The 12,984-nt window shown below is 43.5% G+C and overlaps 1 protein-coding gene across 2 annotated transcripts; it reads right to left on the bottom strand.

Annotated features, from left to right (window-relative positions):
• Positions 1–3,023: 3,023 nt before the first annotated feature.
• Positions 3,024–5,351, bottom strand: LOC120320824. Of its 2 annotated transcripts, XM_039371630.1 has the most exons (3): positions 4,979–5,351; positions 4,684–4,910; positions 3,024–4,154 (listed from the first exon to the last, which is right to left on the bottom strand). In XM_039371630.1, exons 1-3 carry the CDS (start codon positions 4,996–4,998, stop codon positions 3,211–3,213), a joined length of 1,191 nt encoding a protein of 396 aa, XP_039227564.1. In that variant the 5' UTR covers positions 4,999–5,351; the 3' UTR covers positions 3,024–3,210. The 2 variants fall into 2 exon arrangements, with proteins under 2 accessions (XP_039227564.1, XP_039227563.1); XM_039371629.1 differs by having other exon boundaries at positions 4,684–5,351.
• Between the last annotated feature and the right edge of the window lie 7,633 nt (positions 5,352–12,984).

The following is a 12,984-nucleotide window of genomic DNA, read 5'->3' on the forward strand; positions in this document are numbered from 1 at the left end:
AACTTCGACTTTTTCGCATTCTTAGAAGCGAATCAAGCGTTTCATGCGGCCTAAGCTTTTTGAAAAAAAGCAATAATTAATTCTATGGTTTTATGAAAATTTATATATTGTACCAAAAACACTACAGAAGAGCACAACATTCTCCTGCCACTCTTGAAACAGAGTGGCCCCAAGCACTTGGAAAATCAATTTTGGAGCGCTCAGACTAAGGTTTCGAGTTGCAGGGAAACTTTTGCTTGCACCGCAATGTTTAACATTCCTGGGGGATAAGATATTTGGAATTGCTGGCAAAAATTTAATCAGCCCTGGAAGAGAAACATTCATTACGGCTCCTTACTTATGTATTTTATCAGTTTGCAACGACAACATGCCCCAAACTCCGATTCTCCAGTCCGCAGTTAGTGGGTGTAACGGGTGGTTTTCTTTGGGGGTTTTGTTGGGTGGCAAGTGGAGCAGTGACAGCTGCCCTATAAAATATTAAAAGTCGCACACACACATATACACACACAGCCAGAACGGGCTGCAGAGCCTCGTGTGATGTAATCCATATTGCTGGAGCCATGTAACGCAGGAAGGGTACTCTATATACTTCCACCTATGTACATATATACACCGTATGTATATAAGGCACATGACTGCTATGTGCAGTGTATACATTACAGGGCCCCATGTATCTAGCACGCTTCTGGCCCACCTACAATTGGATTACCAACAACAGGCTCTCGGAAAAAGGAAAAGCGCTGGAAAAGCTCCTTGGGCGCCACACCCACCCATCCCCCGCCCCTTTTTGGCGCATGTGCCGCAGTCGACGCCTCCGTCGCTGCCTCTTTTATCGATTGACCCAATTTGCGGGCATGAAGTAGTTGGGCGCTTTTTTATATCACCCAACTGAAACCACCCAACCACCCACCAAATTGCGCCATTCGCAGTGTGTATGTATGTAACTTTTAGCCACCCCCGCAGATTCCAATGGTTTCCTTGTCCTTTCAACGTCCTTTCCTTTCCACTCGGGAAAACGCATACATTCCAGAGGAGTGTTTAGTGAGCAGACTATTTTTACAAAAAGAAGGTCCTAAGAATACAACTAACTAACTAACTAGCATTGCAAACTAGTACTAGTTTGTTTCAGAAGGTGAGTTCAATGTATATACGACAATATCTAATCAGTACCCCTTTTGTGCTAGAAAACTTTATATTATACGAGTATATCATATGTACTAATTACTAGCTATTCATTTCTGTGGCTTCGGTCTATAATTTTAAGCTATCTCGCAGACTGGAAAACAAGGTTCTAGGCCGAAAATTTCCCAATCGCTGCCTAACAAAGAGCTACATAGAAGTGACCCCGATTTATCATCTAGCAGGTTTATCTTTGGTCCGAGTTCCGTCCATAAAACTCCACTGAAAGATAAACAAGAAGAACGCCCATTGCAGCGTCTTGGCCTAGAAAAGAGTCCAAAAGGGGGGCCAAGAAAGAGAAGACGAAGAGCGGAGCATGAAGAATGGAGAATGCAGAATGGAGAATGGAGAATGGAGCACTGGGCGACAAGTAGTAGACTTTTGAACGGGCCACGAAGAAGCGACAACAAAGCGCTTGTTTGATTATGCTGGCCAAGCATAAAAACCCCTATGTACAAACGAATGCCGCAGATACAAAACACAAATACGAAATACGAAATACAAAATACAGATGTACATACACACACGACACGTGTAATTGACCTACTTTCCCCACTCGAAAATTTGTATCTGTGTGAGTTGCCTGTCCAGCTATTTGGATGCCATAGAAAAAGTGGGGAAAAAACAAGAAGAAGCAAAGAGTGGTACGAGCAGCAGAGGCGGCTGAAAAAGCACAAAACCTAGATAAGATAAACGAAACAAGTACAGCATTACTCACCGAAAGTCACTGCGATGTGAGCACATATGTACAAATATATGTATGTATGTGCAAGAACCCCGATCGTGTGTAATAAACCAGAATTTGTGTAATTAAAGCAGGAAAAATGTAAAAAGTATCTTGCGGATACGAAGTACATAGGAGCTTTTGCCGCCAGCAAAGCTCACAGATACGCTCTGACCACAATTGAAATAGTTTGTCGCCCTGTCGCCAACCACTTTTGTAGCCATGTGGCTGGCGACCTATTTACTGCGGCGTATCCATCAGATACATGCACAGAACAATTGGAAACTCAGAAAAGAGTAAGGAGGAGATTAAGGGGTAACCGAGAGATCTTTTGGAATGCGCTGCCTGCGGAATCGAACAATGCTGGAAATGTAAAATGCGGCAATGCAAAAAATCTCCGCCCCCGTAGGTGGCTGCTAAAATGTTAAACGCAGCCCCAAAAGGCAATTACAGGCTATCTTCTGGAACCTACAGATAGTTTTGTTTGCTCTCCGGCGCGACACTGATAAAGGCAATTAGCAGCGAACATGTGCGGCGAAACTGGAGAGTCGAAAAGACCAGAAAGTCTGACTAAAAAAACACTGCGAGCGCAGCGCTAAGCGAGCAACTTAATTAATTAGTTTCGAGCGAAACGCCCCTTCTGCCATTCGCGTATCTTCAGCACACAGAAACCAAGAACAAAAACAAAAACGAGCTGAATTTGAAATGTATCTCAAGCAAATGTCGGCCAAGATATCTTGGCCCAAAGGCTATCGGGATTCCAATTTCTAGAGTAAGAACATTTTAAGATACTTTTACCTTGGGTCAAAAATATGCAACATTGATTGTAATGCTCGTAGCATTAACTGCGTACGTTTTAAGACACTTCATCAGCACTACTCTGATACATCTTCAAAACCTTCAATTGTCCCAAACTCAGCCATATTTTTGCGCAGTGCAAAACGCTTTTTGGCCGCACTTAGCAGTTAGTCAGCAAGTCGCTGGCCGCGCTTGCCGTGTTTGCCGATTGTTAACACGCTGTCGCCCAGCTATTTTCCCCGCTGATGTAATCACTTTTTCCAGCTACAGCTACAGCAGAATGGAACAGAACCCTCCTTCAAGACACAAAAAACAGGCCATGTAACCAAAATTCAGTTTCGATTTAGTTTCGTCAGTCGGCGGATCGCGTCGACCCGCAAAATACCCTCTATATGGTCGGTTCACAGATATAAAGTCAAGAAATTACACATCGAGTAGCTACTTAGACTTAGGGATAAGCATTGCGTTAAGGCTTTGGGTTCAGCTGCTTAACTGCATAACAAGCCAGCTCAATCGGAGCGATCTGGACTGGAGATTTGGTCTCCCGCAAAGGTCACATTACCACTAGCATCGTGTACTTGACCAGCTGGAATCGCTCTTGTCAGCTCGGAACGGCGTCGTTTGAGCTCCTGGCGCGACGAACTGAGCCTCTTGCTTCGCTTCATGTTGGTGAATCTCACGTAGATTTTGCCCCTCCGCTCGGTGCGGTAGTAGCTGAGCTGTTCCTGCGGGAAGAGTTGCAGTATCTCGCGTTCCAGCAAGTGACTCCTCTGCAGGGTCAGGTGCAGCTGGTTCTCCTCGTAGTAGCTGCACACCAGTTGTATGAGCAAAAGGCGCTGCACTGCATCGAGCGGCTCGTTTTGGCCAATACGCTCCAGCAAGCTCTGAGCCTTCATACCCGAGGATCGCAGAATGCCCAAAATGCTAACTTCTTGGTCGGGAGCGGCAATTGCATCCTCCTTGCAGAGCGAGGCTCCTCCTGAAGACCCAGCCATCGATACGGCTTCAGGTTGTTTCCTAGGTTGCTGCATCGGCAACAGCTCCTGTTTGACCATCATCATGTCGTTGGTTATCTGCGCAGGCGGATGAACCAAGGGCAATGGAAAGGGCACCGGCATCTCCCTGTGCTCACTGAGGGCCACCAGCGATTCTGCCGGTATGGTCTTGGCCAGATCTTCCAGTTTATGTACCTCATCCTGCTCTGAAGGGTGGTCCATGGGCAACGGCGACTGTCCCTGGCAATGTGACTGGCCCAGAATCTCCGGGCAGCGGCAGCCGGAGCAGTGGCTAGATCCCTGCCCCTGGGCGCCCTGGAGCGGTACGTTCAGCCAGCGGCGCCAGCGCTCCAAGTGGTGCTCGAAGCGAATGCGGGTTCCAAAGCGAAAGTTTCGCAGCAACTCGGACAGATGATGACGCTTAATCATCTGCAGCTCGTCCACGTTGATGGCTTCATCTGGAAAATGGGGTGGCAATAGTGCATTAGGCCTTCTGGGCTCAGCGGTACTTTCTTTTTATAAAACTAGATTGAGGAAACTTTACTATCAAGAAATTATATTCTTATCAATAATGACTTTTTTTTAAATTAGAGTTGGCCCATCCTAAAAGACTTTTGCTTTAAGAATATAATTATTATGGGTTAATACCCATATACAATAGGTTGTTCCGTCATGTCGCAATCTTTGTAACTTGCACCATACAGATCTACCAAAACAAAACAAAAGTGTTAACCCTTACAATAACTACAAACAGTTAAAAATCTAACGGAAGCGGAGTATGCAGATCTCAACTCAACGAAACCGAAGTTTAAAACCAACCGCCAGCGGAACACACAGGGTTCAAGTCGACACCTCTTTTGTTCGCTCTTTATCGGCATCTACGCTTTGCTTTGTTTACATATGATATATAAGTACGGACATACATACGTATGTACGCACGATTGTACATACACACGTACGAATGTATGTTCATATGTATGTTCATACCTTGCAGGTGTGGCAGCAGATCGGCGACATCCCACGACTGCAGAAGTTCGCGCAGCTCCTCGTATTCCTCCTTTCCAGGCATCTCGAGCAATTGCAGGCCGTGAGATTCCAGGGTGGAGTTTTCCACGGATCCAGAGCCACGTGGCATCTGGGGGGGTGATGATGTACACGGATTCATTCGACTACAACCGGGCGTACATCCTTTCGTCACGAATGAGAGTGCAGCACTGAAATTTTGCAACAGGCGCGTTGTTCTCTTCCGTCCCTCGCCACACACACACACGCTCATACATACGGTTTTCGTTTCGGTTTCATCGCCTTCTGTTCTGTTCTTCATCGTTTTTGTTTCGTTCATTCGTAGTCGGCTTCGCCAACTCAACGAACACCGTATGTACCATGGGCGTAGTCAGGTGTGCAGAAGGGGTTTATTGTGGATACATATGTGGCTTACAATAATCGCAATTAAACACCTGACCATTTAATTGGCGTATTTTCTTTGTGCGTGCAATCAGCTGTATTGGTTCACCTACATGCATATACATTTACCTACTAATCTAATCACGTCTACGTCCATGGAATGTACGCGTATGTACGTATACATTCATACCTGAGCTGGCGTGTGTGTAATGCAGCGTTGTACTGCTTTCGTTTATTTTTGTGTGTTTTTATGTGGCTGCACGTAAGTTTGTTTGACTGCTTATTGATAAAATTTCGCACCAAGCTCGCGCTACGAACACCCACAAATAGCCGACCGAACGCTACCCTTTTATTTTATTATGAAGTAGTTCATAAAATTACATCATTTAAAAATTGTAAAATGTTGTGGCAAAATATTATGTATTCTAATTTCAAAAGTAAAATAGATCTCGTTTAACATTACTTGTAAAACATAAAACGTATATATGTACATACATACATAACTTATAAATAATCGTTTTCGACATTACATACAACATTTATTCATATATATGTACGTATATATGAATATATGTACACACATGCATATTTGGAACATTATCTTATGAGCTGGTTGCAGAGTACCTAATATGTTCTTTGTGAGCTCGACTATAGCGTATCTATTGAACAGTCTAGGCTTTAACGTTTGTTGTTTAAATAATTTGGTATTGTAACCAGTGGAAGTACCTTTACATATGCATGTACATATATGTTAACATATACATATGAATAATTTCTAGGACTGAGTGCGACTGACCGGTTATTCCCGAGGAAGTTTAGTACTAAAAACAATCTACCAATTTGTAAGATTTTAGATTCTACATCAGAGTTGGTTGACTGTTTTGATTTCTGGTTGAAATTTCGATTCTAATTAGAGCAAGCCGATCTCCTTTCGCGGAGTAGTTTTCCGACTGTGAAAAGTGGGGGGTGGGGGGAATTTCAGCGGTCACTGATGCTTACACTGCTGCGTTTCTGGGTTGTTTGGAGCACATATTGGTTTGAAATTCAACCTCAAGACGTCATCAACATCCATGGCTCAAAAGTGAAGTAGCCAGCGACGACGCGCTGGCACACCGGTTCATTGAACTTTCTTTTGTAAATGTTTTCCTTTCTTTGCTCTCTACCTCTCTCTATCTATCCCTCTCTCTCCCTCTCTTTCTCTCTCTTCCTCTCCATCGCTCCCTGCTTTCTTTGGGCCCCTCTTTTTGTTTACTTAGCTGCTTAGTCGCTGTGTGTCGGCTGCCTTTTCTTTTTCCCTCATTTTGGGACGCCTGCTTTCCGGAGTCGCAGTTTCTTCTGTCTTTTCGGGTTTCCTCTTTCAAAGAAGGGGAACTGCAACTTGTTCGGTTCAAATGCCTTCATTAGCGACGCACACGGACTGGGGGCAGGGGGCAGGGGGCATGTGGGGGCCCTATGGAAACTCCGTGTCACGGATTCCCGGACCCGCTCGAAGGGAAGAGTGCCCAGCGCTCGGGCAAACGACCTTCTCATCCCCCCCGCCATCATTTCGGTTTACATTTTCGCAACCTCTACCTGACCCGTCAGGACATCCCCCCCACCATCGCCGATCTGAAAACAGTCCGCTGATGCTGATACGGTAACTCATACCCGAAATCCGTGACTCAAACGCTGAGACCTTCTAATTATATTTCTTTCAGAGGCAGCCAGCTCCTTTGGTTACCAATTAGGCGCGGATTGTTTGCCCCCTTCCGAGATTGTGGCCAGAAAATTCAGCACTGTCAAAAAGATATCTTTAAATGGGTCATTAATAGGTATGTACATACATATGTACATAGGTACTGACTTGGAGTATCAAGTTGGTAGTAAATTGACCATGGCAAGTATGTATTTCTGTGTTAGTTACTTTGATTACAAATATTTCCCAATACATATTTATTTTCGTAACGTATTCATACATATGTCGAATCGCGATCACTTTCGTGTTCTGCATCGCTTTCCACTGCGTCAGCGTAACGTTTTCTGGCCGCGCGTTTAATTCGGGAGCGAGGCATGTCTAACTTCTTCGGCGATCAAAAACTTAATGTGAAGAACAAATGTTGCAATAATGCGTAGAACCCGAGTCTACACGCAATACCAACACACTTTGGAGACTTACTTCACTCCACATACATTAATACCAACACACATACTGGCAATTTTGTCTATTCCTTGCTCGTCCCGTTATTAGCGGGAATATATCTCTCTCCCTCTCGCTCACGCCCGCGACCAGACTACGTTCGGCAGAAACAGTTATTTGCCACGCTGTTGCGAAGTAGAAAATGCGTGTTCTAAGAACATGCAAAACGAAAGAGGCGAACACAAAGTAGCAGAAAACGGTCGTTATATTTGAAATTAAAAGTAAATCTGCGACACGGCCTTCCTGACCTCACACACGTCCTCGTGGGTTAATAATTCATAACGCATTTTCCTTTCTCAATTCATTTACATCATTATTATTTTCTGTTAATTCTTTAAGCAACTTAACACATTTCTTCCAAGTTTCATTTCTTAGTTTTATCATTTAATTTTAAGCCATGAGATCCGGATTACCACCAACTTTTATTCAGAACATACCATATTCATAGTGCTTCTCTGAGAGCGTTTACATTCTTAGTTCATTACATTACTTTCTTCCACTAGCGCACGGTTCATCAAACCGGCCAGTCTATACTCTTATTAGCCTAGAGCACAGCTTACAACTCGACAAACCGGCCAACATACATGGCACACGGTTGACGCAGTCTATAGGCCAGCCAAATAACCAGCACCAACAATCGTTTCCGGGATTCGAACTAATCTGCAATCAAATGGCGAACCACATTAACTCGGGCACCCATCTGAAGAGAAAGTCGTCTCCCGAATCGATCCGAAGGTTTACAAAATCTTAATCAATTTCAAGGTCCCAGCCCTCACTGGCTTGATCCTCATCACAGCCCTCACTGGCTTGATCCTCATCACAGCCCTCACTGGCTTGATTCACAGCGTCTTTTTCTGCGCCTTCATCTTCAAATTCTGTGGTAATCCCCTTCTCAGGCATACTTCGCAAAAATTCGTGAGAATATTTATAAGTTCTATTATTGTTTAATGCTTTGAGCTTATATCTATCTCCTGGTAGTACCTCGGACACCAAAAATGGGCCTCTAAACTTAGGATCTAGTTTGGTCTGGTGCCGCTCTTCATTTTTGAGTAGGACATGGTCACCAACCTTGTGTCTCACAACAGTAGCTTTATTCTTGTCAAATCTTTCTTTATCAATTTTGGCATTTTTTTCCATGTTACGTTTTGCTATTTCTCTAACTTTTTCCACATCGACAGTATTTTCATTATTTATGATAGGTGTTAGACCAAACGGCCTTGCTTCTTTGCCAATGAGTATTTCTAACGGGCTAACTTTGGTCACTCTATTGGGCGTGCTATTAAGAGCCAGTTGAATTTCACATAAAGAATCCTGCCAAGATCCCTGGCCAGTTTCAACCGCAGTTAGCATGGATTTGAGAGTACTCATAACTCGTTCTACTTGGCCATTGGCACGACTAGCACCTGTGGCGATTAAGTGCAACTCTATTTTCTGAGCAGAGCAGAAATCACGAAACCCTGAACTAGCAAAACTACGTCCTTGATCAGCGATCAATCGAGAAGGGACACCAAATAACGATATTAAAGACCTTACTGCCTTAATGCAACTTATAGTATCTAGCTTTATGGTATGGGATAAGAAGACGAATTTGGTAAATGCGTCTATTAGCACAATTATGTATTCCTTCTGATCATTTTTGCCGCTAAGTTTCCCGGTAATATCGACATGAACTGTATGCCATGGGATGTCAATCTTAGGAATGGGATGCAGTTCGGCTTGTATTTTGCCAGACGGGGGCTTTGACAACCTGCAAGTAATGCAATTGTCCACAAATTTGCGAACGTATTTGGACATTTTATCAAACCAATAAAACTCGTACATTTTCTCGAGAGTTTTCTCCCAACCAAGGTGCATGATTGACTCGTGGACATTGTTGACAGCAGACCACCTAAATGGCTTTGGGATTATAGGCAAACAACGAGACTTTCCGTTTCTTTGGATTTTCCTATACAGAGTCCCAGACCGTAGTTCGTAGCTTTTAGCCAAATCTCCGGGCAATTCATCATTACGTAATTTAGACACAATAAGAGCGGTTTCTTCGTCTCTTTGCTGTTCGGCCAACAACCAACCATCAGATATTTCTGTCAGATTGATATGCTTTTCCACTATACCTGCTGAATTCCTAACACTTTCTGGAACTGGATTCCGGGACAGAAAGTCAACATGGGCCATACGCTGTCCAGGTCTATACTCTATATCAAAATCAAAACATTGCATGTACGACCACCACCTATGAACCCTGGGAGTTAACTCTATCTTTGTACGAGAGGCCTTAAGCGAATTGCAGTCGGTGAACACAACAAAATAACGGCCATGCAAGTAATGACGGAAGTGTTTTATGGAGTTGTATACGGCAAGAGTCTCCAGTTCGTATGAATGGTAACGCGATTCTGCTGATGACGTCATCTTGCTAAAATATTCGATAACTCGAGGCTTCTTTTCAATTCGGTGCAACAAAATAGCGCCATAGCCATCGGCACTAGCATCCGTGTGAAGCTCGATATCAAATTGTGGGTCAAATATAGTGAGAACAGGTTCATTAGTTAAAATAGATATTACTTGTTGCCGGATTTGCTCATGCTCCAATTCCCACACAAATGGTTTGCTCTTTGAAGTTAAAGCGTAAAGAGGTTTGAGCAGTTGTGAAAACTTTGGTACAAATTGGCGAAAATACGAGGCGAGTCCGATAAATTGTCTCAACTGAGTGATGGACCGCGGAAGTGGCAGATTAACAAGGGCTTGAATTTTTCTAGGGTTTGGTCGAATCTCACCTTCTCTAACTTCAAAACCCAAATACTCTACACAAGACTTAAGAAACGAGCATTTTTCAATATTAAAAGAAAATCCTGCTTGAGTGAGTGTTTGCAATACTACTCGTAGCCTATCAAGCGCCTCTTCCTTTGTATGTGCAACTATCATTACGTCATCCATGTAGACAATTGCGTATGAGTGGGTAAGATCACCTAAGGCACGATTAATGGCTCTTTGGAACACAGCAGGGGCATTTTTGAGTCCGAATGGCATAGTTAAATATTCGAATTGGCCTTCTGGGGTAACGAACGCCGTCCGCTCAATTGAATTCGGGTGAATTGGGATCTGGTGAAACCCGCTTGCCATGTCTATACAACTGAAAAACCTGGCACCACTCAGCCTAGCGATCTGATCTGAAATAAGCGGCAATGGATATTTCTCCGAGACTGTATTTGCATTAAGCTCCCTATAATCCACACAGAGGCGGTTTGTACCATTTTTCTTTCGAACAAGCAACATAGGGCTCGCAAAGGGGGAATAACTAGGTCTTATAATGTTTGATTCTAACAGCTGTTGAATTAGATGCCGAACTTTTGCCTTTTCGTCTACACTCAACCTATACGGGCGTCTTTGAACCGTCTTATTTTGGTCGATCAAGCGAATTTCTAGCTGTCCTGTAGACACACGGCTTTGTGGAATTCCACTAATAAATGAACCCGAATATTCTTGCAAAATTGATAACAATTGGTCTCTATCAGATCCATGCACGTCGGTGTCAACAGTAGCCAAATCAGGATTGCATTCAGAAACTTCAATGGGTAATATAGATTTTTCGTTAAACATAGTAAGGGCCTTTGATGTAATTGTCACGCCGATTCCCTGGCTCAGAATATCTCGACCAATCAGAGCGTCATACTTGATGTAATCATTTAACACTACATGAAACAATATTTCAAATGAACGTTCACTAATCATAACATTTGCCAGTATCTGTAAAGTGCTACAAACAGTATTACTACCAATACCCTTTAAAATGACTACGCTGCTTATTCTAGTTCCGGATAGTCTCTGCGAGGCGGCTTCTTTGATGAGTGAGCATTCAGCTCCGGAATCGAAGCAGAATTGGAACGACTCACCAGATTGCGATACAGTTCCAACGGGCTCAAGGACAGTACAGATGTTGACTTCTTTTACGATATGGGTTTTGTTAGATGACGAACGCTCCTGACGATCAGGACACACAGTAGAAACGTGTCCATCTTTTCCGCACTTGTAGCAGGTCACAGAAGACCGATCTCTTCCTCCCATGTAACCAGGGCGTTGTTGGCCGGGTTGCTGGGTATAATCTGCCACTGGTTTTGAGCGACACTCCGCCTTTTTGTGGCCGGTTTTTCCGCAATTATGACACTTGATGTGAGAATAGAGCTTAGCTCGTTTTCCTGGCGGCGCTGATGTATTGTTGGAATGCTGGCTCGGTCTAGCATCAAACGAATAAGCTTTAAGTTCTTGTTGTAATTCGTTCCGAGTGTCGATATTGGTGGTAAAAACTAAACGCCTCAAACGCCTGTCAATTCCAGCTGCATGTGCCAGCGCAACGGAGACTGCAATTTGTTCCACACTCAGCGACTTCCACCTGGCCATAAGCGAAGTAACCATTCGGCTTCCGTATAATGACAGGCACTCTCCTTCCGTAGGGCATCCTTGTAGCAGATTCATAACCGCTGCAGCTAATGTCTCTGTTCCCGCAAAATGTTGCAAAAATAATTCTCGGAACTGAGTCCATGTTATGCCAGGGAAGCACGTCTGAGATAGCCAATGGGACGCGCTCCCTTCCAGCGACTTGCTGAGGGTCATCACAAGAGCGCTGCCGTCCAGTTGATTTTCGGAAAATATATAATCCACCGTTGAGCACCAGGATTGAGCGTCTGAGCCTGAGCGTTCGGGATTAAACTTTGGCAATACGACAGCATTTGAGTTTTTTGGGTCTCTTTGTGAGTTTTGCACTTGTTTTAACAGTTCAGAAAAATGGCGACTTTGCGACTCCAAAATTGTCAGTAAATTATTTTCACTATTGGAAGTAGGAGTAGGCGATCCCACTTCTGATGTCGAATCGCGATCACTTTCGTGTTCTGCATCGCTTTCCACTGCGTCAGCGTAACGTTTTCTGGCCGCGCGTTTAATTCGGGAGCGAGGCATGTCTAACTTCTTCGGCGATCAAAAACTTAATGTGAAGAACAAATGTTGCAATAATGCGTAGAACCCGAGTCTACACGCAATACCAACACACTTTGGAGACTTACTTCACTCCACATACATTAATACCAACACACATACTGGCAATTTTGTCTATTCCTTGCTCGTCCCGTTATTAGCGGGAATATATCTCTCTCCCTCTCGCTCACGCCCGCGACCAGACTACGTTCGGCAGAAACAGTTATTTGCCACGCTGTTGCGAAGTAGAAAATGCGTGTTCTAAGAACATGCAAAACGAAAGAGGCGAACACAAAGTAGCAGAAAACGGTCGTTATATTTGAAATTAAAAGTAAATCTGCGACACATATTTAGGAGATTCTATCTTTTTTATACAAGATTATAGTTCTTAGTTTCAGATATTGAGTTAACGACATATGTACATATGTACATCTATAAACATTTTCTGATTAAGGTGCTTACTCATTCGTCGCAATGTTTATATTTTCCGTATATATAGGAGTAAAGATTCTATATAACCCATTAGGTAACACTAGTTGTCAGTTTCGAATATTTTTAGATTTTTAGATTCCTTAAAAGGCTGCAAGATGAAATAGGTTAGCGACTTTACCATCTACATGTATACTGATTGAAAACTCAAAAAACTAGCTCGATCATGCGATTGCTATAAGATCTACATATTGTATCTTTTACAGGAACCTATGAGAATCTACGTACATAGACACAAATAGGGAAAAGCCACCAAA

This window comes from Drosophila yakuba, chromosome 2L (genome assembly GCF_016746365.2).
Source record: "Drosophila yakuba strain Tai18E2 chromosome 2L, Prin_Dyak_Tai18E2_2.1, whole genome shotgun sequence".
NCBI classification, from domain to species: domain Eukaryota; kingdom Metazoa; phylum Arthropoda; class Insecta; order Diptera; family Drosophilidae; genus Drosophila; species Drosophila yakuba.